This window comes from Cyanistes caeruleus, chromosome 11 (genome assembly GCF_971803275.1).
Source record: "Cyanistes caeruleus chromosome 11, bCyaCae1.hap1.1, whole genome shotgun sequence".
Classification (NCBI taxonomy): Eukaryota; Metazoa; Chordata; class Aves; order Passeriformes; family Paridae; genus Cyanistes; species Cyanistes caeruleus.
Genome location: NC_141711.1, coordinates 16,186,880 through 16,213,553, shown reverse-complemented (window position 1 = coordinate 16,213,553; position 26,674 = coordinate 16,186,880). Strand labels below are relative to the sequence as shown.

At 44.8% G+C, this 26,674-nt stretch overlaps 1 protein-coding gene and 1 long non-coding RNA gene across 3 annotated transcripts in view; one reads left to right on the top strand and one right to left on the bottom strand.

Annotated features, from left to right (window-relative positions):
• LOC111935192 (uncharacterized) overlaps nt 1-26,674 on the bottom strand; it is a 53,026-nt gene that overhangs the window by 3,079 nt on the left and 23,273 nt on the right. For both annotated transcript variants that reach the window (XM_023935537.2, XM_023935536.2), the window contains 4 exons: nt 5,667-5,877; nt 4,969-5,085; nt 4,495-4,542; nt 2,648-2,738 (listed from right to left, as the gene is read on the bottom strand). In XM_023935537.2, the coding sequence (XP_023791305.2) occupies nt 2,648-2,738; nt 4,495-4,542; nt 4,969-5,085; nt 5,667-5,756 (346 nt within the window). In that variant the 5' untranslated portion in view covers nt 5,757-5,877. The remainder of the gene's footprint in view (nt 1-2,647; nt 2,739-4,494; nt 4,543-4,968; nt 5,086-5,666; nt 5,878-26,674) is intronic.
• On the top strand, nt 992-7,826 carry LOC111935193 (uncharacterized). The gene is made up of 5 exons (XR_015274885.1): nt 992-1,242; nt 1,328-1,612; nt 3,289-3,327; nt 4,377-4,624; nt 4,736-7,826. It is a non-coding gene; the product is annotated as an uncharacterized LOC111935193 (long non-coding RNA).

Here is a 26,674-nt window from a genome sequence, read left to right as displayed (position 1 = left end):
CTCAAATCCTCATGAGACACCAAGTACCTGAAGTGCCCTACCCAATATTAAACACCAGGGAAGTAGATGTGCAGAATGTCTGGAAATAGTGTGAATGGGAATGTTTCTGGCTACACAGGCTTGCTGTGATCTGTGCCTCACCCTGGCTTTCAGGAGAGCTGAGGTGACCATTGAGGCAGCAGAGGAAACAAAGTGAAAGAAGATTTGTATGAGAAAGAATTCAGGGATGGCAAGATAGACAAAAAAGAGCAAAATCCCAAGGCTGCTTCTGGGCTTTGCACTGGCTCTTGGAAATCTGACCATAAAGCAACCTCTTTCCCCCTCACACCTACAGTCCATTAGCCAAGAACAGTTATCCAGACAAACCACATCTGTGGCTTAGGAGCCTATGAAATGAGATCCATCAATCCTTCAGTAATGGTACACACAGAAAAAAACCCAAACACTTCTTGACTCAGAAAAACAAAAATGTGAATGCTGGAGTTGTGATTGGCAGAATCTACAGGTAGCAACACAACAGAGCCTGATCCATTAACAAATCCTGCCTGCTCTTGGATAACCTGGAGTCCCCCATAACCAGGGGTTGCCTTGGGAAAACCAGAGCTAGATCCCCAGGCAAAGGCCACGGAAAAAAGACCCGCTGGCTTTAAAGCAGCTCTCTGCCCCACTGGAGGCTTGCAAATCTTGCATATTTCTAATTCAGCTCTGCATGTATCTTGATTTTCTCCGTAACAGACAGAGACAGAGGCAGTGTTTATTTCAGTAATTCATCTGAATGCTGCAGACACAAAACCCAGGGCAGATCTCTTTCCCACTCAGAGCTGTGCAGTGTAGAACCTGCAGGATGGGTAGGTTGGACATCCCTTCCCATCCCCTCCTCCCTGGTGCAGCACCTCAAAAATCCTCACCTGGAAGGAAGAAACCCAAATCACCAAAGCCCTCAATGACCAAAGCTCTGGCTGTGTCTATAGCAGAAGATGATTATGAGATCACAGACTCCTAACAAGTCTCAGAGCTGCAGCCTCCTGCATGAGTAGCATAAAAACTTGCAGGCATATAATACCCCAGTTAAACCCAGATCCATAGAATGGGTTAATCCCATCTGCAAGCTGCTACAGCTGCACTGTGCTTGCAAACAAGCCCCAGGATCTACAGTTTCCACTAAGTCAGAACAGCATGCTTCCCCTTTCCAGTCAGAAGTTTTAAGCCAGGATTACCACTCCATCTCAAGCTCCTGAGCAAGTAACTTAAGAACTTTTCCAGAGGACTGCCTGGTTTCATACTATACATATCCCCAGTGATTTCCTGGCCCTTTTTTTGTTCTCAGAGAAGTGCAGATGCTCCCCAGGAGCAGAGGTCCCCTCTGCACGCTGGGCTCGGGCAGGCACTGCGGCTGGGGCTCACTACTGTGCTCTGCACGGCCGTCTCCCAGCGACCGCAGCATCCGCTGATCCCGTCCCATCTGCTGCTACCTCACTGCAACAGCAGGGAAACGGATTCCTCCCATCACTGCCCTGGGCCCCACTCAGACTGAAAGGAAGAAGAAAGTACCTGCACTGGCTGTGGTTTGGGGTGATGTTTAACTGTACCAGAGGTGGCAGCCGGGCCGGAGGTGAGCTCATCCCCCGTGAGCTGCGGCTCCGCTGATGTCAGCGCACAACTCCGTGGCAGGAAGCGATACGGGAGCAGGAGCCCCAGAGGAAACTGAATTGAGCAACTGAGGTTAACTCCTCTGGCATTTAATCATGTGGCTTTTCCAGGGACTTTCTAAGAACCCAAGGCTGGGCTAGGCTGCCCAGTGTCGCTTTGCACACCAGTGGCAGGAGGGAGCAGCTGTGCTGCCACATTGCAAACCAGGCAACATCTGCCTCCCCTGGGCTCTTGGCCCCTTTCTCCCTCTCCAGGGAAAACATTTCATGAAGAGCTTCTTACAAAGCCCACTGAAGGTAGGACATGGATGCAGACAAGATTTCCTGGAATCCACCTCAGTCCTGAATGATACAGACTCATATTTGTATTTTTGCAGGGTTCAGGCGAGGTTGGGGCTCTGGGTGGTGCATCTGTACATTCCTACAACAGTGGTAACAGTTATCTGGTATCTCATATTTCAGAGAAGCTCAGATAAATTGGAGCCCTCCACAGAAGCAGGCCAGTGCCATCACTGTGCTGCTGAGGCACCTCTGCCAGTGCCAGCCACTGTCAGAGAGCTCTGCTTAGACTACAAGCCAGGAAAGAGAGAGGAAGACCATCCTGGAAGCATTCTGGAGTTATTCCAGCATAGTAAAACGTCCCAAATACCAAGGGATCTTCTATTCATAAAGTCTTCAAGGCAAGACACCAACAATAAGCTATTTTTACTTTTTACAAACCAGCCAGACAATTTCACTGAGCTGTACCTCTACCAGTGACCAGAACCTCAGATGTGTGACTTCTTGGAAAGACAGACAGATTTTCTTCTTTTTTTCTACCTCCACTTCTGCTGAAGCAGTCACAACTGAATTAGATGGAAGGAAAACTTTCCAAATGCTCCTCTGTTTATAGGATTTACCAGAAAGATTGCAGCCAGTGCTAGAGCCTTGTGCATGGTTTGCCAGAGCGCTGGCTCCACTGTTTAGTCTTGTCTAATTATGATTATCTAATTTCAAACCTTGTGTGGCTGGTGCCGAGTTCAAATTCAAGTCACTGCTTTCCAGAGGATTTCCACCCTCAGATTCTCCTTCTTGGACCACTGCTTGAGGCTACAAAGAAAAACACCACAAATAAACAAGTCCCCCCATGCAAAATTAGGTATTGAAAGACAAAATTGCAAATATGCAAACTAGCTGGATTATTACCTAAACAAGACTGTGCAGCCCTGACAGCACATCCGTTTACCACAAACCCCTACATCCAACCATAGGCAAGAGCACATACCAGGGTGTGCAGTGTCCACACAAACTCACCAGACTCTGAATAGCTGTCAGAATCCAAGATAAACCACCCCATTACCAGCCTTGTGGGACACAGCCCAGCACTTTGAAAAAATCTGCCCATTATGCAGCTGTGGAGATTTCTTTTATTATCACAAATGTTTTTTATATTTCAGGTTATTCCCCTGTCTTGACCAGCTAAACATTTTGTCTACTGAAAGTTAAAACCAAAATGATTGTTCTTTTTCTTCTGCTTCCCCCCAAAAATTCTTCAGCTGTTTAATTCTGAACTGAAACATCAGAATACTTCACTAAGAAAAAGTTAAAATGACACATTTTGAAATGTTAAAAACTCTAGTTCCTCCTTCTTGTCTTTCAGATTTGTCAGTCCAAAAATGACACCAGCAGAATTCACTGGGTAAGTTTTGTTCTGTAAGACACGGCCACTTCTGCCTCTGATGACTTTCCATAGATCTTGAGGATCCCAGTTTGCACAGCTGGTTGCTTTAAGCACTGGTAACACAGGCCTCCCTAATCCGTGTATTCAAATAACATTATATAAATGGGCTTAGGGAAAGCAATGGCCTTTGAGCAAGAGCAGTGTGCTGAGCTAGCCTGTTACCTTCTCACCTGGATTGCAGAGAAGGAACAGATTCATGGAACAGCTCCCTTGTCTGGGAGGTTCTGCACAAGGCTTGCAGTTTCCCACTATGCAGGAAATACCTGCATGGCAAGGTTACATTCAAAAATACTTTTGATTTTTCCCATATCCTGGCACTTCCTTGCTGGTGAACATTTCCTTCCAAGCCTTCTGCATGGTCCTTCCTCACAGACTGCTCTGTCCCTCTGGTTCTGCTGAACCAAAGTGTTCCTTTCCCTCTCGAGCACTCCAGAGCCACCACAGCTGTACAACAAACCTATGGATTCCTGCAGCAAGTGCACAGCTTGGGTTTGGATCTAGCAATTTTTGTGATGAGCACTAAATACTGGTTTGTGGCTGTTGTGGGGTTTTTTAATCACTCCTAATGACAGGTAGCATAGCATTAATAGTTTACAGGACTGAATATCCTTATTGATTAAAAACTTTTGTCTTGTTTTTACACCTGAAATGTTTTATTCTTAGCTACTAATTCTTATTAATCCTTTGTTTGTTGCATAAAATAGTCTCCTGCTGGCAGGACTCAAAACTTTCTTCATTCAGTAAAATTTCTCTTCTAGCTTAGCTTTAAGTTTCTTCTTTTGAGACAAACTGTTATGCTAAGCAATTGCTTCAGTCTTTCAAGTCTCCTAGGAAGGCAACCTCTGTAAGAAAAGATAGATCTCTGGTCTGCCATTATATATAGCCATTATATAGGCTGAGAAAGTGCTATACTGTAGAAATCTGGTATGTCTTGAAGTACAGCATCTCCCCCAGGCTCTTTTGGAGGCCATCAGGAAGGCACTCAGAGCTTCCCTAATTATTTCCAGGCTACCAAGGCTGAAAGAACATTGTGGCAGACACAGGGCCTGAGAAGGGCAAACACAGCTGAAAGTTCCCCAGGATCTGTGACTGAAGAAGTGGGAAAGGACTGAACACCATACTCACCCACTTGCGGGGCCTCCCTCTTGGCCTTTTCCCAGCAGAAGGATCTGCCTTTATTGAGAACAAAAGGGGAAAAATATTGTCAGCTCTCAGATTTGCTGGACATTGTGACTAAACCACTCAACATGGCAAGGTCTGTATAAAGGTCTCATCTCACAAGTAGCAGAAAAAGCAAAAGGTTGGGATAGAAGACAGTTGAGGAGGAAACACCTGCCTGACTGCACTGGTTGTGATTATTTGGCAGTGGTGGAGAAGAAACACTGAAAGGAAACTGCTGAACAGGCAGTAGCAACACAGGAAGGCTGGGAGGTGAGTAAGGACTAAAACCACAATAACTGATTTGTCCAACAGAGGCAATTAAAGTTGAGCTGAATTAGGGTCAACTTTCATTATCTTTAAAGTAAGAGAAACATCCCTGCTTGTCTCTCCAGCAGTGCTTCTCTCCCCTGTAAATGAGTATAAACCATTTCCTCTCACCATTCCCCCAGTTATAGCAGTCAGTTTCTTGCTTCCTTTTGGCCTTCCTCGTGGTTTCTTCACTGGCTGTGGTTCCACACCATCCTGTGGGATAGCAGCTGTGTTTCCACCATCCTCCTGGGATAAAAAGAGAAAACCATTTAAGCAGGATGATCCCTGACGCAATTTACGTTCTCTCATTCTGGCTGGACTGTCTTACCCCACTAAGAGTACCCAGACCCCTAAACAGCTGGTTGTTTCTGCTTTTCCAGCTGTGAAGTGCATTAGAAAATGATAAGCAATACTCCTACCTCTTTGTCTTTTGGGCTGGGGAAATGAGTAAGTTCCAAGAACTCTGGCCAAGGGGCCTTGCTTGTTCTGTCCAATTACTGGTGCAGACACAGAGGGTGATGACATGTGAAAGTCTACAGGCTAGAACAGAGACCTGGTCAGCCTCTCTCACACGTGTCCTGGCTGAACTGTCACTGCCTGTCACATCAGAGGTGCCTCTGAGGCCAGGAGCTGAGATTTCCCAGGCTGCGGATCCTGCTGCTGTCCTGGGTAGCAGGATGACATCTACCATCTAGGCATCTACCACAGAACACCTCTTCTTCCCTTGTCCTTGTTAGCAAGCAGCTTTCCCAGGGCTGCCTGCAAATCCCATCAGGCTGCTGCCATGACATCCTCAGGCAGCCTCCTGGGATGAGATGTTCCCTCACCTGTGGCTTCTTCTTTGGTCTCCCTCTCTTCCTCTTCAGGCCCTCGGTCAGTGTAGATGGGATGGGATTCTCTGGCCCCTCGTTGCTCATGCTGGCACTCTCCACTGTTTGCAGATTATAATCCAACAGGTTATTTTTTCTGGACAGGGAAAGAAAACTTTCCTCCTTTTGTTTGCTTTATCTTGTTATGGATTCTCCTCTACCTGCAAGGCTGAAATTATGAGAAAGAATCAGGCATGGCAACTTGCTGTGGTTTTCATCAGCTGCAAGAGTTCAGGACCCAGCAGACATATATAGAGCATAATTGTGCTCTATAAATATTCTAGAACCATTCTTTTACCTGGCCTATTCCTCAGATTTCTGAGGCTTTTGGCCAAAGGAGGTGGATTGCTCCAGGCATGGACTATGCTGGTACTTGCATTTTCATTTCCCTGTTTAATCTGAACCAAAAAACCCCAATGTCTGCAGCTCTCTGAACTCCACTCTTTGGAGGCTTCCTCTGCCCAAAGAGGAAGGAGGTGGGAGATAGTGGTGGTGAGTTATAAATGCACCAGTCAAGGGCAAAGCCTCCTTTGGTGCTCCTATGCTGTCAAATACCAAAGCTAATCCTGAGACCAAAATCTACAGCTAAGAGAGCCTTACATGAGAATGCCTGAGAGAACAAGTCCCAGGGTACACAATCTAAGAAGTCTGGCTCTGGAGCCACCCCTCATGAGTTTGCTCTTACTGATTGAACAGGCATTGTCTGGAGAGATGGCCTGACCCCATTCAGTGCACTCAGCCCTTGGTCCTACATGAGGCTCACTGTTTTCTACGGGACAACACAAGCCCCTAGACCTGGATTTTGTTTGGACCTTGAGCACTAGCTTGTCTGCTGGAAATGTGAATCAGCAGGCTTGTCAGCCTCCTCCCTGGTCCCAAGCTCTGCTTAGTGCTGGCTGTGGCTGGAATGAGCTCTGATCCAAACTGTTTGCTCTAAGAAATAACCAAGATCACGAGCTGCTCAGAGTACATAGGAAACCAGTGACCTTCCCTGCTTCTGCCTGAGGTGTCTCCTCTGGCTTGCCTGCCAGAGAAGGTGGAGGCCTGACTGCGAGCCTCGATACCCTCACACCCCAAAGCAGGAAGAGGAAGGGAGATCTTGACCAGAACCTCAGCAGAAACCTGAATCCCAGGCACATCAGGAGAGGTGGGGGTCACTGGAGTTTTGCTTGCGTGCGAGTCAAAACCTAGCCAAGGGTCTGAGCTCAGCCCACTTAGAGCACCTCCAGACCCTGGATTTCCATTCCTTCTGGCACACAAGGGAGGGCTGAGGACGATGGGAGGAGATAAGGAGGCTGAGCTTGGCTGAACAGAGGCCAAAAGTGCTGGCTGAATCCTCTTTTGTTAGTAGTTCTTATCAGAAAACACCCTGCTGAGAATAGAGCAGTTAGGAAAGCAGCATCATTTATTGCTCAGGAAAGCAGGAGTATCTAGATGAATCATGAATTTCTACCTTCTCTGCAAAACCATCACCTGAGAATTTTTATTTTTTTTTTAACTCTTCATTTTACCTGTTTTACTACTTCTTTTGCACCTGTTAAAAGAAAGATAACAACAGCAAGCTTAAAGAGCTCTTTACCCCATTGGCCTTAAGCACTGCTGAGTCTCCAGGTCCCTCCACCTGAGACAATAAAGGCAGTACTAAGTAAAGGCATGGTTGCACCATAAAGAAGTATGTGACTTTTTTGTTCAAAATAATGCTGGAGGGCAGCAGCTGGCCTCAGTTCCAGCTCATGCATGAGCAGCTCTACAAAGACAACTCCCTGGATAGCCCTTTGTGCACACTGTTGGGCCCCAGCTCACAGGTGCTGCCGCACACTTGGCTTTTCTATCAAACCTTCTGATCAGAGGGTGATGGAAAGACTACAGCTCAGGTCTCTGAGTTGAGGCTGCATCTGGAGGAGAGGCAGTTAGGGGAAAAAAAGTTTCTATGTGCAAGTCACGCACAGTTGCCACCAAGTCCCTGAGAGACAAGCAAGAAACACTTGCAGTCTCTTTCAGAGAAGAGCTGTGCTTTTACAGACACAGTTTTGTAGTCTGATCAAAAGTTCAAGTTCTAAAGATGAGAGGACCTTAACTGAGAATGACAACAAATATTCTGCCCTCTGGCTAGCTACAGTTCCTTGAGCCTGTGTTTTCTGCTCAGAATTGGGGTTCAAACAGGCTGGTGCCAGCATCTGGAGCTGGCTGTGGCAGGAGCAGGTCATTGAGGCTCTGGACTACCCTAGGAGGAGAGAAGCCCTAGCACCTCTTCCCAAAGGCAGGTCTAAGCCAGGCCTAGCTCATGTCACACACATCTGTTCCTGGATCAGTCCAGTGTGCTGCAAAGGTGGCTTGAAACCTCCAGAGCCTGAGCCTTCCCTCAGCTGCCAGTGGAAAGGGAACAGATCTGGCCATAGGAATGGACGAGTGTGAAAGTGCTGGCCAGACCCCTGAGCAGAAATGACAGCTGCTTATCTGGGGGAGGCTCTGCTGATAAGAGGTGGAGTTAAGCATTTTCTTTCTGTTTTTCAGTCTCAGCTTGCATTCTCTGCTTGGTCACCACAGGTTGAACATGCAGAATCTGACAGTCAGACAGATGCAGTGAGGAAACTTCCAACTTTCCTCCATAGCCTAACATAATGTGTGCACTTGTACAGACACCAAAGCCACTGCTCTTACTGATACAACTTCTCTCAAGAGTTCACTGTAACTGACACCTGCATGGAATCCAAATTTTGCATGTCATTATTCACGTGGGAGCAACTACAGTGCACAGAATTCATTTTTCCCCAGATGCAAAAAAAGTCAGTTCTTGCACAATGATTTTTTTGCTAAACTTTGCTAAACTAATACACTCTACAACGCCTTTAACATAGCTGGCCAGCTTTCTACAGGCAGGACTGCAGTCAAATGCCAGAGACTGCCAGGAGATAGCAGTTGCTTTGTACATCTCTTCAACTTTTCCATCACCCACCAAAGGCATATCCTTCTTGAAGCCTGGTGTGAAAAGGAAAACACACAAGGATCACCTTTATGTCAGCCATATACACAGCTTTGCAAATGGCACAGGGATGTGAATGGCTTTGGCAGTATGGAAACCTCTGTTTTGCACAGACATCACCTAAAAGAAAGCCTCATCTCCCAGATGCATTCCCAGGCACTTGGCAGAGGGCAGGGACTCTTCACAGTCATAGTACTTGACACCTGATTTAAGTCCTAAGCTGTACAAAGCCAGTTTTCTCATGTCACAAATGCTCAGGAAAGAAAAGTTCCTCCTGGGGGCAATGCAGCTGTAGCCTAACACAGAGTATTGAAAAGTGTTCTTGAGGGACTTTTTCCTTTCCATAGACTACAGAGGAAGCCTTGGGAATGAGGCTGTTGACTTGGGTGGGTAAATTAAACAGCAGAACCCCTCCCTGCTTGTTTCCTCAGGGAGGTTAGATTTTAGGCTATGTCCTTGGGAGAAACATGCTATAACACAGGGATACCTCAGACATTGCACTAAACCCCCCAAACCATGCGTGTGATTCAGTGCCAGAAATGCTTCTCTGGCTGCAGTGCTCACTTACAAAATAAAAGCTTGCAAAGCCTTTTACAAAGCATAATAGGAGTGTGATTATAAGAGACCCTGCACTATAGCTGAACTCCATCGCTGTCTCTGTAATAACATGAAAAAATATCTCCCAAGCACAACTCCCACTTAGCAGCACAGCGCCATTGTGCTGCTGTCATGTGTGACAGCAAACCCAGGGGAGCTTCACTGGCATCAGTGTGGTCACTCTTTATTCCCTCTGGTAAAAGATAGAGGGAAAAATTTGGCCCAAGCTCTGCATCAAGCAGAGGAGGATAAAAGACTTTGTTAGTCAAGATATCTAAAGAAGAGCACTAAGAAGGCCAGGCAGGGAGAAAACTCATTCCAATAACTGCAGCAATAACGATCTGTACTTGTATTACGAGAAATTACTTTCACCTTCCGAGAAATCAAATGCTCACATCTTTTCAGATCTCACGGTAGATCAAGATATAACACAGCTCATTGTGGTTCCCCACGGACACTTCTACCAGAAAAGCAGGATAGCCAAGCACTGGAACAGCTCCCCTGGGGAAGTACAGTGGCAGTAACACTCTGGCAAATATGCCTTTTCTGCCAGACCTTTCTGTAAAAAGAGGAACTTATGGGCTACTAAATCAAGTTTGTGGCAACAGAAGCTAACTGCCACTGTCTTATAAATCATTTCTCAAAATCATAACTAATCTCTCTATGTGATTTCCCTGACTACTTTGAGTGACTAAGTCTAAAGCTTCTTTGATCTCATGCTTAAATGTCTCCTAGTTCCTTGCCTGTTAGGTTTTGGGTTTTTTTAATGAGCAATTTATTGTCACTTGTTCTTTCATCACCAAGTCCTTCAGCAGCAACATTTCTCTCTCCTCCATTTTTTGAACTCTACCAGATTATACATCTCCCTCATCTTGCCTTGCTGAATAAACCAGCACATTTGTTTCTTGGATGTGATCGTATCTCCTGATCATTCTGGTTGTCATTTACACCCTTTCCAATCTGATCTTAACACTTTGAGTATGATAAAGATTCTTGCTCTCAAAACTATTTTCAATGAGGACAGCTTGAATCTGAGAAGCATGGGCTAAGTAACACTTCAGTGGGGAAAATTCAGTTCTTGTGTAACGTTAATAGCATTGGCTTCCAAAATGATTCAACCAGCAAGCTATTCCACCACCTCTAGCATATCCTGACTGATAAAATACCCAGGTCAGAAGACAAACTATTTCAGTTTACAGAAGACAGAAAGTACAGGAACTATACAGGCTTCCACACTTCAGTTCTAGAGACTTGCTCAAGGTCTGAATGAGAGTTTTTGTAGCTCAACAGAGTTAGATTTCCAACTTGGTTATAGACTCCTCTGTGCCACCCTAATTAAAGTGCCCTTATGTGTCTCAGTTCTCCACCCACAAACTGGTGTGTAGCTCCCTGACTGCTGAGCTACACTGGGGATGGGGCTGAGGGCAAAGAGCCCGAGCAGGGCAAGCAAAGGCCATCCTGCCTGGGCTTGCTCTGACACAACCAGCACAGGAGGCAAGGCTGGGACAGGAGCTTATGGACTAAAGATCTATCTTCCAGGAAACAGGGCCAGGAGTGTTATTTTTTAACGTTAGAGATACGCACAGCTACACAGGAAAGGGGCTGATGATTACTGAGTTTCAAGCAATGATGTGGACATGAACAGGCTCCATTTCCTCTTTCCAAACCTCTCAGTGCCCAGCATCAGCACAATATCAAGGCACTGCAAGAGCTCTCTTGAATGAGCCTTGCTTTATGCAGTGCCTGCCAGCTTCTCTCTGTCCAGATACCTAAGGCAGCTATTGCTCTGAGAGGCACCTTGTTCACCCTAATCCATGCAACTAGTCACAGAAATACCACCATGGTTCTGCTGTAGTTAGCCTAAAGTATTCCCAGTTCCCCCTCAGGAAAGTGAGGCTCTGCACTTGCCTGTGCAATGAGTCAAGCCACACGTGCAGTCCTGGCTGTGCTGAGGTCCTGTTCGCATCTACACACACAAGGCTTTCCCTGAAGGCTGCCACAGAATTCCACAGTGAAAGGTTCAACCTCAATCCTACCTCAGCATCATCAGCTTCCAAACCCTACCAAAGCCCCAGGCTTCTTATGGTCAGAGCAGGCAAACCAAGAGGCAGTTAACCTTCCCAGGAAGCCATGGAAAAGCACTGTGAGGATATCGAGTTCAGAGAGGAAGAGAGTTCTGGAATCTCTTCCCGACTCTGAACTTGGCTAGTTGTCTTTCTACGCTTCACATTTCCTCTCCAAGATTATGGAACAGCACTGAACTATTAACAATTCCCTCAGCCTGGGGTGGAGGGATTGAGGGTTAAGCAATTCCTTTTTGCAGAGTGACACTAAGAACCCCCAGCAGCAGAGAAGAGAACAAGGCATCATTAGAGGAATGCACCAGCAGCCTCCCCCACGTCGTGGTCAGGAGCACAAAGGAGAGGCGGTGGCAACTGAAGAAATACAGCTCAGATTAGCCACATCCTGCTGAGCAGCAGAACACACCCTCACCCTCTTTCCCCAGGAAGATGAAGGCTCGTGGGACCAGTTTGGCCCAAAGCTGGCAGGTGGAATTCCCTGCCCTGGGAACCTGGCACAGAGCCCTCTGAGCAGCAGCTGGGTTCCCCAGAGTCTCACAGCACTTCCCAGCCTCTCCCAAACCCCAGCAGGCAGGGGATACACCTCATCTGTCTCTATCCAAAGAAACCCTTGCACCAGACCCAGGATCCCAAGTGAAGAGGCCTGGGGTTTGAAACACCTTTCATTCAAACTCAGGACATTTCCAGCACTTCTCCCAAAATTATCAAGCCAGATCAGTGAGACCCCTGTGTGGATTGTAGACTCCCTAGCATTACACATTTTGAGCCTGCTAGAATTCTCCCTCAGGGAATTTGTCCAAAGACTCAAACATTTGCTAAAGGACTCTTCCTTACCTTAAAGTCTCTGTCCAGACACATCAAAAAGAAAGCGCTCCAAGCACTGCAGAGTTAAATCAGTGGAGAAAAACCCAACAGTATTTACAGGAAAATAACAGAAAAAGCAGAAATCTGTGTTTAGTAAGAATTTAAAAATCACAGTTATTTGAGATAGCATCAAGCCTTTTTCCTTTACAAAATATCTTGTACGGCTCAACTACTGACATCAGCAAAACACTGTCCACTTGTGCAAAGCCAGAAAACGGCCCTCTGCACTTCCTGCCGAGGACTGGCTCTGTGGCACCTGGCACAGGGACATATGAGGTAGCAAGTTCTGTACCTCAGACTGCTTGAAAGTAGGTTTTCTCAATTACCAACCTACAATTCATCAATCCCCACACCTTAATAAACCCCAGCATCTCGCAGGCAGGCTCTGCATACGCATTTCAGATGACGCGGTAAGAAAGGAACAAGATTTACCCGTTGAGAAGTTGGGCAGCTTGACTTGGCCCCAGCAGAGTTAGCAGTGAAGGCAGGAGAGAAGGAGAGGCTATCCAGCAGCTGAGAGCCCCCTGCAGTGGTGAGAGGCAGCTAACCCAGGTCTCTGCACACACTCATCTCAGGAGCCTCACACCGAGCCCAGCGCCGTGGGTTGCGCTCCCAGTTTGTGCTATGGAAACAGCGCGAGCGCTGCCGGAGATCTCCTTCTGATGGCAGTCCTGAGCAGTGACTGCAAGCAAACCCCAGCTCCCCTTGACCTGCTTGGAATCACAAACTGAAAAAAACAACCAAAACCAGAGAAATCCCCAACCAGACCACTTACACCAGCCAGCTTCTACGTACCAGCCTGATTACTGAAAATAAGGCCAGCTTCCAAATGTGAAATGAATGATCTGAATAAAGGGGACAGATCATTCATGTACTTCCCTCTTTACAAATGCTAGAGAGAACCATGCTGACCCTGTTTTATGAAAGAAACAAAACCAAACCAAAACAAAAACCCTAAATGGGCAGCCCCAGGAAGGCTTGTGATGATAAAGTTGTTATTAATCTGAGTGCAAAATGTGCTCAGGGCATTTACTTTAAGCCACAAATAAAAAAAAGGAAGCTGAGCTCAGTTGAGCATAAACATATTTAGAAAGGAGTTGTTGTATGGCTCTAAGTCACGTATTTTGCATTAATTCTGTGAACAACCATTAGATCTCACAAAAGTCCCCAAAAGTATTTTGCAAAGGAAAACACAGACTTTTCATGACTGCCTTGACATATTCCAGACACCTATATTGGGATTTTTTGGGCACATCACCATTAGCAAAACCATAGACTTCAAATATCTCAGTCTGTACCTGAACAAAACCCATTGCAGTATCTTAAGAGACAAAATCTGAGGCTTTTCTTTATGTCAAGTAGTAAATTGCTTACAGTGACAGTACCACTGAATAAACTGAAGACAATTTTTTTCCCTCAGTCATCCATACAAAAGGTTTGCATCACTTGAGCTCCTAAGTAACTTCTCTAAATCTAAATACAGCTCCTAAATAATTTACTGCAGTCTGGAAAAATACTGATCTTGACCTTATAAACAGGGAATGATCTTCTGGTTAAAGCTGTTCACAGGAGCTCTGGAAGTGTGTCCAGCCCTGGGGCTCCCATATGACCTCAGGAACAGCACCTTTTTTCTGTACTCTGTTTCCCACATGTGGAGATAACAAACCAGAGAACATCTGGCTTATTTAGACAATATTTTTTTGGGGAAGAGATTCATTTCCCACCATGGAATTTAATGTCTTGGGCAGAGTGGCTCAAGATTTTGTTTGGAGCTCCAAACCACTAATAAAGTAAAATCAACATGAAACGCTAAGAGAGCACTTTGATCTCCCCTGTAACAATGGCTAATCCAGAAATTATTAAATAGTGTATGAAATCAAGTACCTGAAAATTATTATCTCTTAATTTAAATGCATATATATATAATTTATCAAATATCCTCCTGCATATGCACTACTGTTCCATATGAAAATATGCAAACAATTTTTCATTTTTAAATGACTTTTAAAAAGTTTTTTTAAATATCACTAGAGACAAAGCTGTAAGCTTCTGTAGTATAATCATAATGACTGAGTCAGAACTTGAATTGTTACACTTTGTACAAAATGAAAAAATCTGCATTTCATACAAATACCTCCCAGCAATTCAGTATTAAACTTGATTCTACAACACTAAACCAGAGATGGTTGACAGTCCTTAAGTGCTAAAGAACATTATTAATATTGTAGAAATTAAACTCACAGTTAGGAAATGTCAGATACAAAATTGGAACATGGAGTCCTATTTAATCTTTATTGGGCACATATTGGTGAATAGTGTCTTTAATATCTGCACTTCATAATTTCTTAAGTATTTAAGGCTAAGAGAAATTATTTGATCATTTTGTATATAAATGACTGACATTTGATCATTATTCTTGGACTGAGCCCAAAAATCTCGCACTTGACAGAACCATCAGTCCAGAAAATGTGTTCCTGAAGACAATCACAGAATCATTAAGATTTTAAAATACCTCTAAGATCATAAAATCCAACATTTGAACAAATCCCTCCACATCAACTGAACCATGGCACCAAGTGCCACGTCCAGTTGTTTCTTGAACACCTCCAGGGATGGTGACTCCACCACCTCCCTGGGCAGCCCCTTCCAATGCCTGACAACCCTTTCTGTGAAAAAATTCTTGCTGATGTCCAACCTCAACCTCCCCTGGCACAGCTTGAGGCCATTTCCTCTTATCCTGCCATGGGTTATTTGGGAGAAGAGGCCAACTCCAAGCTGGCTCCTACCTCCTTTCAGAGAGCTGCAAAGAATGAGGTCTCATGGGATGGAGAATGTACCATATCTTTGGACAGGCATTCCAGTGGCTGATGCCTCTCAACAGGGTGCCTAATTTACAGTTTGCTTTGTGCTTTCAGAGTGCAGATGCTGGTTCCTATCATACTTTTCTCAGAAAAGCACCCAGCTTCCCCTGCTCAGTTACCAAGTCTACTCAAACTATTTTTAAATTAAGCAGACAGAGATCCTTAAATCCCACACTCTAAAGCCTTAAAGAAAAAAACCAAAACAACCAACATTGTTGTACTCTTCTCTTCATCTCCAAATATTAGTACCTTTAGGAAGAGGAGTACCAAGCAGTGTGCCCACTTCAGGAGCAGCCTTGAGCCCTGTTAAACCACTGCTGTGGTTTAACAGCCATGGATCACAGGAGTCCTTTGAGAACACAAAAATATTTTTTTTCATTTCACAAGCTGTCCTTTCCGTTCAGTAAACACTGCTGTTTCTTTTCACTCTTTGGCCAGTTCCTCACTGCTGTGTGCAACCCTGTTCCTGTCCCAGAGCACCCTGGAGAAGAGCAGCTGTCCTGCAATGGGGATGAGCAGCTCCTGGCCAAGGGGCTGAAGCTTGGTCTCAACTGCACCTTCTGATGAAATGCCCCTTCTGGAGGTCACATGAAAGAGGAACAAGCATGACCTAAACCAGTCAGCAGAAAAGCAGCAGCAGACAAATCTAGAGTACAAAGATTCCTTAGATGGCATGGGGTCAAATTAGCACAATTTGAGTGACCTGCCAAGACATTCATGTTCCCAGAGAGTTTCATGTATTTGCAGCAAGACTTGACCTCCACAAGGTTGTGCCTGCAAAACCCTTACTAGTTTCCTTTTGGAAGCATCCAGATTTTACCACAATACAGTGCAGGTCTCTGCCTGTATTCCTATTCCTTATCTTCACTCTTCCAGAAACCAGACCGGTCACTGTGGCACAGTGTGAGATATGTAGGCTAACACCAACTGTAGATTCATTTGTGTATAATCCCTTCCTGTTAGACAGGTGTGTATAAAAAGCTTCATTCACTGCTATTCTGATCTTGTCAGAACCTCTTATGTGCACAAACCCGTATCTCCTAAGTATAAGGAAAGCTGGATTCAGAGTAATTGTTCTGTATGTCCTCATTATTCAGTCTGTATTAATGAATATTTTAACTGGAGATTAGGCTGAGGTGTGATTTCCACAAGATAAGAAATAGATTTGCCATGCTCTATTTTATCGTTGTAATGGAAGTGTGCCCCACAATACTATACTTCTTAATTCTTTCATTCAAACTCTCTGGATGACACAGGGTTACAAAATCTCACTTGAGAAAGTTGTGGAATTAGTGGAAGGCCTCCAAAAAATCAGAGGCTTAGAAGACATGGCCTGTGAAGAAAGACTGAGAAACTGGGTTGTTAAACCTTGAGATAAGAGAGCAGAAAGGACATTATAATGACTTTCCTACACACAGTGTAGTGCAGCATCTAGGAAAGTAGTAACATGTGGATAGGACAAAGAGTTAGCTTAAATGCAGAAGTTAAGTTGAACACTGAGGAAAGTCTAACAACTTAACTGGTCAGGACAGCAAAGCACTGTAATAAGTTATGAGGTTGTGGAGCTTCTTGCCATGGAGAAACTACAAATGGGTCACACATACACACACACAGTAGGATTGGCATAGATGGTAACAATAATTCCCTGAGAAATGAAGTGTGTATGGCAACGCCTCTTTTCTGTGACACGAAGTTTCTAAGTTGTGGTTAAGTATGTTTATGCAGAATTATCTATGAAAGGGCCAGAACAGGTGATTTCTGGGAACCAGAATCAATTTTTACTTGTCCTCTACGGCCGCAAAATCTCCTGAACTGGTTGGGTATTATTAATCCAGCTGGTTCTACAGCTACAAGGCTTGTGATTCATATTGGGAAAGCTAAAGAATATTCACAATTTCAGACCCCAAATTCTGTCAATTAATTACCAGAGATGAAAGAATTTGATTCTTGCAATAGGAAGAATAAATCTTGCCAAAGTAATGCCATAAGCACTGTCAGCTTGTAAGAAGGGTGACCTTTTTCTACCTTTATAGCAAGAGACAGTTACTGTTCCTGACAATGTGCAGACAAGGAAGGTGGGATAACTGAGGATGTGAAGAGGGAACAGCTTTGCTGCAGGCAAGAAAGGTGCAGCTAGAATTAGAAAGAGCTCACACTTTGGTTGATAAAGCCATGTGGAGACATTGTGAAAGATGGCCTGGGGATGGCCTTGAAGGACCTTTGTAACACAAACTGAACCTTCCACCAGCAGATAGCTGGGCGTTAAAGAGGACTAGGATGGGAAACTAAAAGAGTGGAGGGTGGTGTACATATGGAAGAAGAGGTTTCTGAGGGAGACAGCTCAGGCCCATGACTATCCCCTTTGGTCACCCTCCAAGGGATGGGAAGAGCAGCACACACATAAAGGGGGTGTGTGGGTATTTAAAGGTGCAGTGCAGACCCTTCCCTGATTTAACAACACATATCCCATGTGCAGCTTCAATATACCAGTAATTGTATCCTCCTTATGAGAGTGAAAAGGACAGTGAAAAGGGGAAGCTCACATACAATTCCAAATTCTACCAAATTTCTTATGATCAGACTGAAGAGCTCATGAAGCCTGGTTGCTTTGGAATGATGTCTGCAAAGAGCCACTGAACATATGGATGGCTCAGCTGCAGAGCCAGTGCCTGGTTTATAGCACAGGGAAAGCCTGCAGGCTATGCCCCTGGCAAGGTGGCTGCTATTTAATGTTGTTCTCTTTTCCATTCAGTCTTACAACAAACAACTTCAGAAGGAAGCCTTCCCTTCCCTGGAGCAGAACCCAAAGCAAATTATCCACAGACATATATAAGCTAAAAACCACTGAAAAGCAAGAATTAAGGTGTGAGACCTATTAGCAAAGCCAAATGACCAAGTTATGAGGATGCCAAGACAAGTGACTAAGACAACTTTAGTCTCAGTATAAGCCCTGTGGGTGCAGAATGCACACTGTAATAGAGGTATGATCACAGTACAGCCCTGGTGATCCTGGCAGAGGTACAGGAAAGCACAGCCCTGTGTACCTGAATTTGTGCTGTCTACAGCTGAGACAATTTGTAACATCTTTTGGACAAAATTTCAGAACACAGCATATTATCTGTATGTGTCCTGTTCTTACCTCCTTAGTTCCCTGCCCCTGGAGGAAAGACATGACATTAACACACAACTAGAAAAGAACACGTTTTGCCTTACCTTTGTCAAAAGGGGAGAAAAGGGAAGGAAAAATAACATAACCAAAATAGAAGCATCTGGAGTGTTGCTCCTGCTCCTTTACCAGGCAGAACCCAAGCCCTGTGAAGAAATCGGGCATCCCTGCACTAACTTCAGAGATGTTCTTTCTACCCCCACCCCGTGCCAAGGACGCCGTGCTCTGTGTCACCACACAGCGGCACTCTGCCCACACATTTCCCAGAGGGAAACCTGCAGGTTTTTTCCACATTACCAAGATACCCACGAGCATTTATGCTCATTGCTGAGCAGGCAGGGCTTTCAGAAACCACCAGTCGCTGAAACACACAACGTGGAACCCGCAGAGATGGTCAAGCACCTGCTTTGACAGCACAAGCATTAGCTGATTACGAGCTGTTAGAAACCAAACGCTAGGAAAATCGGATTTTAAAACTGCTGGGAAATCTATTTTTAGGATCTTTTTTCTTTCCACCTTCTTTTTCTGCACACTTCAATTACATGTCAACATTCTGGCAATACCATTTTGAGATCTCAGGTACTTCACACCACTTCTCTCTTCCACAACTCCAGCAGCACCACTCCAAACTCTGGCAGACCAGTTACTCTCCATAACTTCCTTAGAGGAAAAGCCCCAAGGACTCCAAAGCAGATGCAGATCCACCAAAACACCTCTCTGCTATACATACATGGATTATTAAAGGTGACAATAATAGCGTGCTGATAGGACTGTGCTGGAGAAACAGGACTAAAGGGGAATGACAGAAAAGTAGCAATGAGTTGGACAAGAGCTGCTTTTACAGGCTTTCCTGATAAGGGCTAATTTTTCTCAAGTCCAGGGACAAATGCAAGACTTAATCTTTATGACCTAAACATCACACTCTCCTTGCACAGGGACAAGGCAGAGCTCATGTCTGTAATGATGCACAGAAAAGAGAGGAAGCCTACACAATACGAAAAAGTCCGGCTTAGCCCTCCCAAGTGACCTTTGGATGGGGTTATGTGTTAATGTAGGTGGGAGCCAGCCTGCTAGTGATAAAACACTGTCCACCCCAATGCTTTCCCCAGGTTCTTTAAGCCACAAATTGATGGGGTTTTGCAGATAGAAAAGTCAGTATATTTAGCATGCAGTAAGACTATGCAGGTGCTCTGAAGTCCACAGGTGCCTTTTCTAACTCCCTGTTCCCACTTTCCCCACCTTACCCAGCTCTTATGGAAACTGTGGGAAGCTCCCTGAGCTCTGTGAACAGAGATGACACTGGGCAGCCTGTAAGCATTTGGTGCAAACGTGACAATCAAGCGTGCAACACCTTCAAAGCAAAAGGAAGAGAGGTCTCCAGAAAGGGTCTTATCAATTTCCAGCTATTTCTAGCCAGTCTCCACCTTTGCAGCTGCCAGCTGTGATGAGCCAGGCTGGCTGCCAGTTACCCAAGCAGAAGAATCCCAGATGCCTACAGAGATCAAAAAGATTATCATGCATGTATGGCATAAATACCAGTGAGTGATTCATCTGGGCGAGGAAATTCCCTCCACAGCCAAACCTCTATTTGGAGGCTGGGCCAGCATAATGAATGCATAAATTATCACACAAGACTTTACCTAGGGGGACTTTGCCTTCCCTTTACAGCAAAGAAATTCAGATAGGAAAGCAGCATTCCTAAGGAAAGATGATTCTTCTGGACATGAGAAAAACCACTCTACGACAGAAGAGGTAAGAACATTCATGATGGTTCAAGCCAAGGCTTTCTTTGGAAACCCATTGTTCTTGTGTAGGGGAAGGCAATCATCAGCTCTTCCACCTTTGCTATGCTTCTCATGTCTCCTCCAAGCTGAGGACAATTTCTCATTCAATCCTATACAGAAGATGTTATTGGAATTTTCCCATGTCTAGTACACCCCTCGAGTATGAAGAAAGCAGAACCACGTGTTGTACTCAATGTGAAAGCACATCAGGCTTTTTTAAATTAGAACAAACAAGCCAACCAAAACAAGACTAAAACCAAACACCATGTCTCTCTCCAAAACTGTTCAACAGTGTGTTTTCCTGGTTTGTTGGGTTTTTTTTTTTTCCTTAGCCTCTAGTATTTTTCTCTTAAGCTCAACCTGATGCTTTCATGAGGTTATATGACATAAATCCAAGATCTTGGTCAACCCCAAGCCCATGATTTCAGATGCACAACAATCCCCATTTCTCTGCATACCTCATTTCACATTTATTTACTTGAAATTTCATCCACCATTTCACTGGCCAGCTGTTCAGTCTCAGGATTTTTCAACAATACTTCACTGTTAACCATCATCTTTGCTATCTTGAAAAATTTTATTTTAACAAGCTATTTTGAAGTCTCACTCTCCCTGATTTCAGTGGTCATTCTTGAATAGGTTGAATAGAAATCCCAGAACTGAACTGTGAAACTCCCTGGCTCTCACCTTGTTTCCAATCTCTTTGCCAATCATTTGTACATCTCAGGACTTTCTCTCCTTTGCAGTGTCTGCATAAGTTCTCAGTAAGGTATTCTAAACTTTGTCACAAGTCTTACAGAAATCTAGTACCAACTCTTTCACTCTTGTCTACATTCTTTTCAAAGAACTCCAAGAGGTTTGGAGGACAAACATCCTGTCTTCATATAAACCACACTGACTTTTCCCAAACTGATTGTGTTTATGTCATTGTCAAACATATTTTTGTCTATTACAGCTTCTACTAGTTTATGTACTACAGATGCCAGGATTACAAGCTCTTGGTTTCCTGGATTCTCCCAAACCTTTTTTTAAAGATTAATGTTATATTTACCCACTCTCCATGCTTCAGGTGCCAAGAAATTTTTAAAAGCAATGTTACACACCGCCTTTGGCAATACAGCTATTTCATACTTGAGTTCCTCAGACCTCAGGTGAAGCCTTCCAGTCCTGGCAATCTGTTAGCATTCACGGCTGCTCAAATGTTGGATTCTGGATCCAAATCAGAAACCTGTTCTGCCAGCATTTTATGTTCTGTGACGAAGTGTAGGAGCAAGAAGGTACTATCAACATCCTCAGCAAGCAGCCAGTGGGAGCTCAGAATGAAAGGATGCCTAGTGAGAACTGGGTATAAAGCCCCACACACATCCTCCTACACAAAACCCTCGCACATGCCCTGTGTGGGAGGGTGGCACTCATTACAAATGTAAGAGGTTCAGTGATCACTGCGCTCATGACCCAGCATTGGAACTACATAGCATCTGCCCAGTACTGATCTACAACAGGCCTGGTGTTCCCCCCATCACAGAGCAGCAGCAGTCACAAAAGGGGTGTGTTTTCAAGTAATTTAATTGCCCAGCCATTTGGCCAAATGAAGCATGTTAGTAAGTGGGTGGTTATCTCTGAACAGACACATTATCACTCACCTCAACCTTTAGAGCCTGAGCAGACAGCAGGGCCATGGTGCTGCCAGCCACAACACCAAGGTGATAAAACACATGGACAAAGATAACATGTTTAATGAAAGAAAAGGGAGAAGGTTGTGTTTATTAAGTCTTCACGTTCTTAGGGGCTGAAAGAGGTGGTGTCACTTCAACAAAAAATGCAGATGGGAAGAAGACTTCAACGTGTGTGCCAAGACAGTTGGGGCAGAAGTTGTGATCAAGACAGCTTTATTTCCCTTCCCCACCCTTCCATCACCCTCAGACACAGCCATGATCAGGACAGAGAGCAGTACAGTCCAATGGTACAAACACAGCCACTTACCTTCAAGCAGACATTTCATAAATGGGGTAGGGTAAGGTTAAAAAATAGAAAGTCTCACTGTACTGCACTCCTCTGTCACGAGTGGCACCCTCAGCCCCACTGACCTCCCAGGAGCACACAGCTGCTTGGGGTCCTAGTCCTCACTTCACACCCCAAGACTTTCAGGATGTGTCTCCTGGGCTGCACAGAACAAGCAGGGGAAGGGCACAGACCAAGTGCAAGGCACCTGCAGAAGGATCCACAATAGGTTTTAACTCACACCTCAAAACAGATGTTGTTCTTTGGTTATACTCACAAGCGTTGCAAATTTGGGTGCTAAAAGATAGCTGCAGTTAGAGTATTGTATTTCAGCTTGACTGAAAACCCAGTAAAACCTCCAGGTTTTATGAAGATAATTTCAGCAACACCCCTCGAGCTTGAAAAGGAACAGAGCTGAGGAAATTCAGTGTCAAATGAGCTTGGGCCCAGGTCTCTACATTATGATTTACTTTGCCATCTGCCCAGGACATTCCCACAGGCTGCTGCTTTCGCCCAAGTGCAGGTCTCCAGTGCTGGTGCTGTGTCACCCCTGAGAGAAGGGACCTCTCATGCTGCAGGAGGCCCCTGCATCCAGCTACTCCCACGCCTCCGTAAGACTGCCCCATCTCCCATCACTGTCCTCATTGCTAGTACAATTTATGAATTCTCCTCAAGTCTTTCATTTTTCACAACAGAGGCTCTGGGAATTCATCATTCTTCCAAAGGAGTCTATTTGCCCCATCTCTCCAACACATGCACTTCACATGTATCCCCTTATTCCTTTGTCTAACCACACCTCGTTTTCCCCCTGTTTCTTTACCAGGGCTTTGATTTCCTCTCTTTCCAAGGACTTCATATACCATGAATTTCATTGTTTTTAATCTCACTGACAGGATCACAACTGCTGGGAAAGTTGTGTCTCTTTTACCTCTTCTGATCTTAAATAAAATCAGTGGCTTTCTATCCAGAAATCAGTCCTGAATATTACAGCTAATCAGATGCAGCAGCCACTGGCAGCTTGTCATAGGCAGATACTGCAGAGACAGGCAAGCTCTTACTCTTTCACCTTGCCTCTCTAATGGGCAGATCAAAAACACTAACTGTGTGACAGAAATGAAAATAACATATCTGGGCTCCTCAAGATGTATTCATTAACCAGGTGCTAGGTTTGCCAGGGATTTCAGTGGCTTGGGGTTTGAGATACAGGCTTTGAATTTTGATAACAATGATGCCATTTCAATCGAGGTAGAATTCAGATTCCATAGATATGAGAAGTGTTCATTAAGAAGAAAAGGGAAGGGAACTAAAGGAACAATCCTGCAGAAAAATCAATCTATTTTGAAACACTGGCTCAGTCACAGCAGGAAATTAAGTCCTCAGTCTGTTATCCAGCTTTGGACTCTACTATCCCAGGAAGAAAGGAGAGGCCAAGGCATGGAGCACAAGGATCTCTGTATGTTTTAAGTACTCATGGATTAGTTTGAAATAAAGTAATTCTGGTTTTGGAAAGTCTTGTGCTAGCAACAAAATTGAATCAAATAAACTAGGTTTGCAGACTGCTTGAAAGTTGAGGAAAACGGGCAAACATGTTTGACAAGCCAACCTGTTTTCCTTACAATTATCTCCAGTTTCCAGAGAGTTTCCTCTGGGTTTATTAGAAAGCTAGCAGCATTTGGCTCCTTGGAGTCAAGTGCATCTCTTCTACAGTATTCACTTAGCTAAACTAACCTGGGCAGCTTTTAAAGCCTGATGTCTGCTACCTGCAGGCCACCAGGAGACAAGAAAGGTTCATTTAAAGGAGAGGTGATCAAACAGGGAGGGGCAGAGGGGAGATGAGAAGCACCAGCAATTCACGTGGGAGCCCATGTAAAATTTCAAACCCTCTTCTAAAGGAAATCAGATAGAGATCAGCCTTGGGATTCATTTGCAGGGGAACTATTTGCTTTTCTAATCTGGCCCTCCATTCCTATAGCACACCTGTGACATGGTATCCTCCTCCTCATCTGTCTCTCATTCCTGATCCAAGCCTTCCTTCTGCCCACACAATGCTGCACCATCCCACCTTCTCTTCTGGCTCCTACCTGTGCCCAGCGAGCCCAGGCACAGGCACTTGCTGTGACTCCTCATTACAGCTCAGAATTTTCCATTGCCCTCTGCAGCCCTCATGGTTATTATACTCTCATCGCCCGGGCAAGTGAGCTCAATCTTCGCTTTTCTGATTTTCTATTGTCTGTTTATTAGATGGGCCCTTTGTGAACTCAGCAGTTCACACTCTCCTGTGGTGCCAAGTGTAAAATTAATATTGACTAAAAAATCTGGGCACTTCTTTCTGGTCAGAAAGGAGACATTTCAAATTAATGGGAATGTTAGAGTGTTTCACACCCACTGACACCTTTCTGAACCCTCCAACTCTTACTGCTCATTTCTAATTGTAGGCATTAACTCTTAATGGGCCCTGTGTGCTCCGGGTGGGTGGGTGCCTCAGCCAGCCCAGTGCCCATGTCCAGGGCTCGCTGGTCTCCTCACAGGCAGCCAGCAGAAGTGGTGCTGTGTCAAACAGCTGCCTGGTCCTGCTCACTCCTTCAGAATCAGCCAAAGCCGATTCCTCTTCCTTTGTGGAATATCCCAACAGCCTAATGGGCTTTGCCTGAGGGCTGTGCTGGCACCCAGGGGCGCAGCCCAAGCCCTACTGCCCACCTTGCTGCTGCTGAGCTCTCAGGCTGAGCTGGCACAAATGTCTTGGAGCATGGAGATGGTTGTCTCCATGGCTCAGTTCAGCTCTCTGGTTGTGACTGCCAGTGACTGAGGGGACAATTACTGAAAACTCTCGTAGGCTATCTACCCCCACACAACAGTACCTACCTGGTCTTCGTGACACCACAAGCTTTTTTGCTAAGTGTCACCAAATAGCCCCTGAAGAGATGACAGTAACTTCTGCTAGCTCAAATTTCTGAGAGGAGAAATTCCGTATCAGCCAAGCACGGGCTGTGACCCATGGTGGAGACATCCATGCCATAAAGTCCAATTCCTGGGTCTCCCTCCAGACATTGCCCTGTTTCCATAGGGAAGTGCTGGGATTTTCTAACTGGTGTATCCCCCCACAGGTGGTTATGGTCAAGTCATAGATCTGAGGTTTCTACTTGTGGATCAAAATCCCCCAAGGAGGTCAAGAAACACAGACCAGGGAGCAGAAGAGGGTTAGAAAGATAATGAACATGCAGCTACGACTTCAGGCAAAAGGAATCTTGCTCTTGCATTCCCTGAACATCCTAGCCCTTTATAGCCAAGAGCTGTTTGCCAGCCTCTTGAAACAAACATACAATGCAATTATACCAGTGTAACACCGTTACCATTGTTACCTCTGTGCACCTGCATGGCAAGTGTAAGAAGAGTTTGGGCTTTATTAATTTCATCCCTTTAGGTTGTATTGCAAACATGAATCACTTTATAAACACTGAACAACAAACAATTTATTTGTTCCTGTTTTCCTCACTTTCATTAACTGCCCCTACCTGCTACAGAAGACTCCAGTATCACTTCTCTTACTTTCAAAATGAAGATAATACTGAATAAACTTCTGTTCTCCAGTGAGACGAAAGGAATGACAGAGGTCTGATGTGAATCTCTCCTGTGTCACCTTAGACACACTGTAGACTTCTAGCCCTGTTATAAATGAACGAATGGTGGAATATTATTGCACACAAGAGAGAACCAAGGCACAGGGAATTACTTGTCATATCACATGCCACTGGATGATGACTCAGGAACTGAGCTGCCACCTCCAGCCATAACAGATAAAGAATTTCCTTTTTTAAACAGAAAGAACACATGGACTCTAATGCTTCACCTGTGGACGCTTAAAATAATTGGATCTGGACAGATTAAAGACAAATGGCAGTTGCTCAGATGAATATAGTGTACTATATGGAGCTATGAAAACTGCCAAAAACACTTGATTTTCAGATTATACCAGCCATAAAAAAACATGGATCACAGAACACTGTCAGGAGAGGACAGCAAATGCTTTCCAAATGAAGTGTCAGATCAGGCACTAACAGAACCGTGCACCTGCTAAGCAGGGCCATGTGCAGTGAACCCCCTGCCCAGCATGGCCAAGCTGCAGGTGTACAGCCACAGCTCACACACAGCCAGCACAAGGCTTTGCAGCAGCACAGATCCACATGGGATTCTGTCCTTCCCTTCCTACAAAAGTGGAAGATTTCCAAGCGTTCAATTGAGTGAGCCTTCCTCACACCACAAATAACAGGAAAGACCAACAGTGACAGGTTTTGAAATCCTCATCCTCTGTCTCACAGGAGGATCTATTATAGTGAAGGCACAGAGAGATAAAAACCTTCATGTCATATGAAGAATTCCTCTTTACTAAACCAAAAATTAAAAACCTTTTTCCTCAGAAAAAGAGAGCAGGTTCTTCTTTGTCTTGCAAGATCTTTACAAAAAAGGAAAAACCATGCACTCCAAGTTCTCCATCTCATTAAGATAAATCAACTTAAGAGGCATATTCTACTCCTGTGTGGTCCTGTAAAACCTAGAAATCATATTGGCAAATTGGTGGCAGATCAGATGAGGAAAGGCTGGCAGCAGCTACCCAGGGTGCAGCCCCTTGTG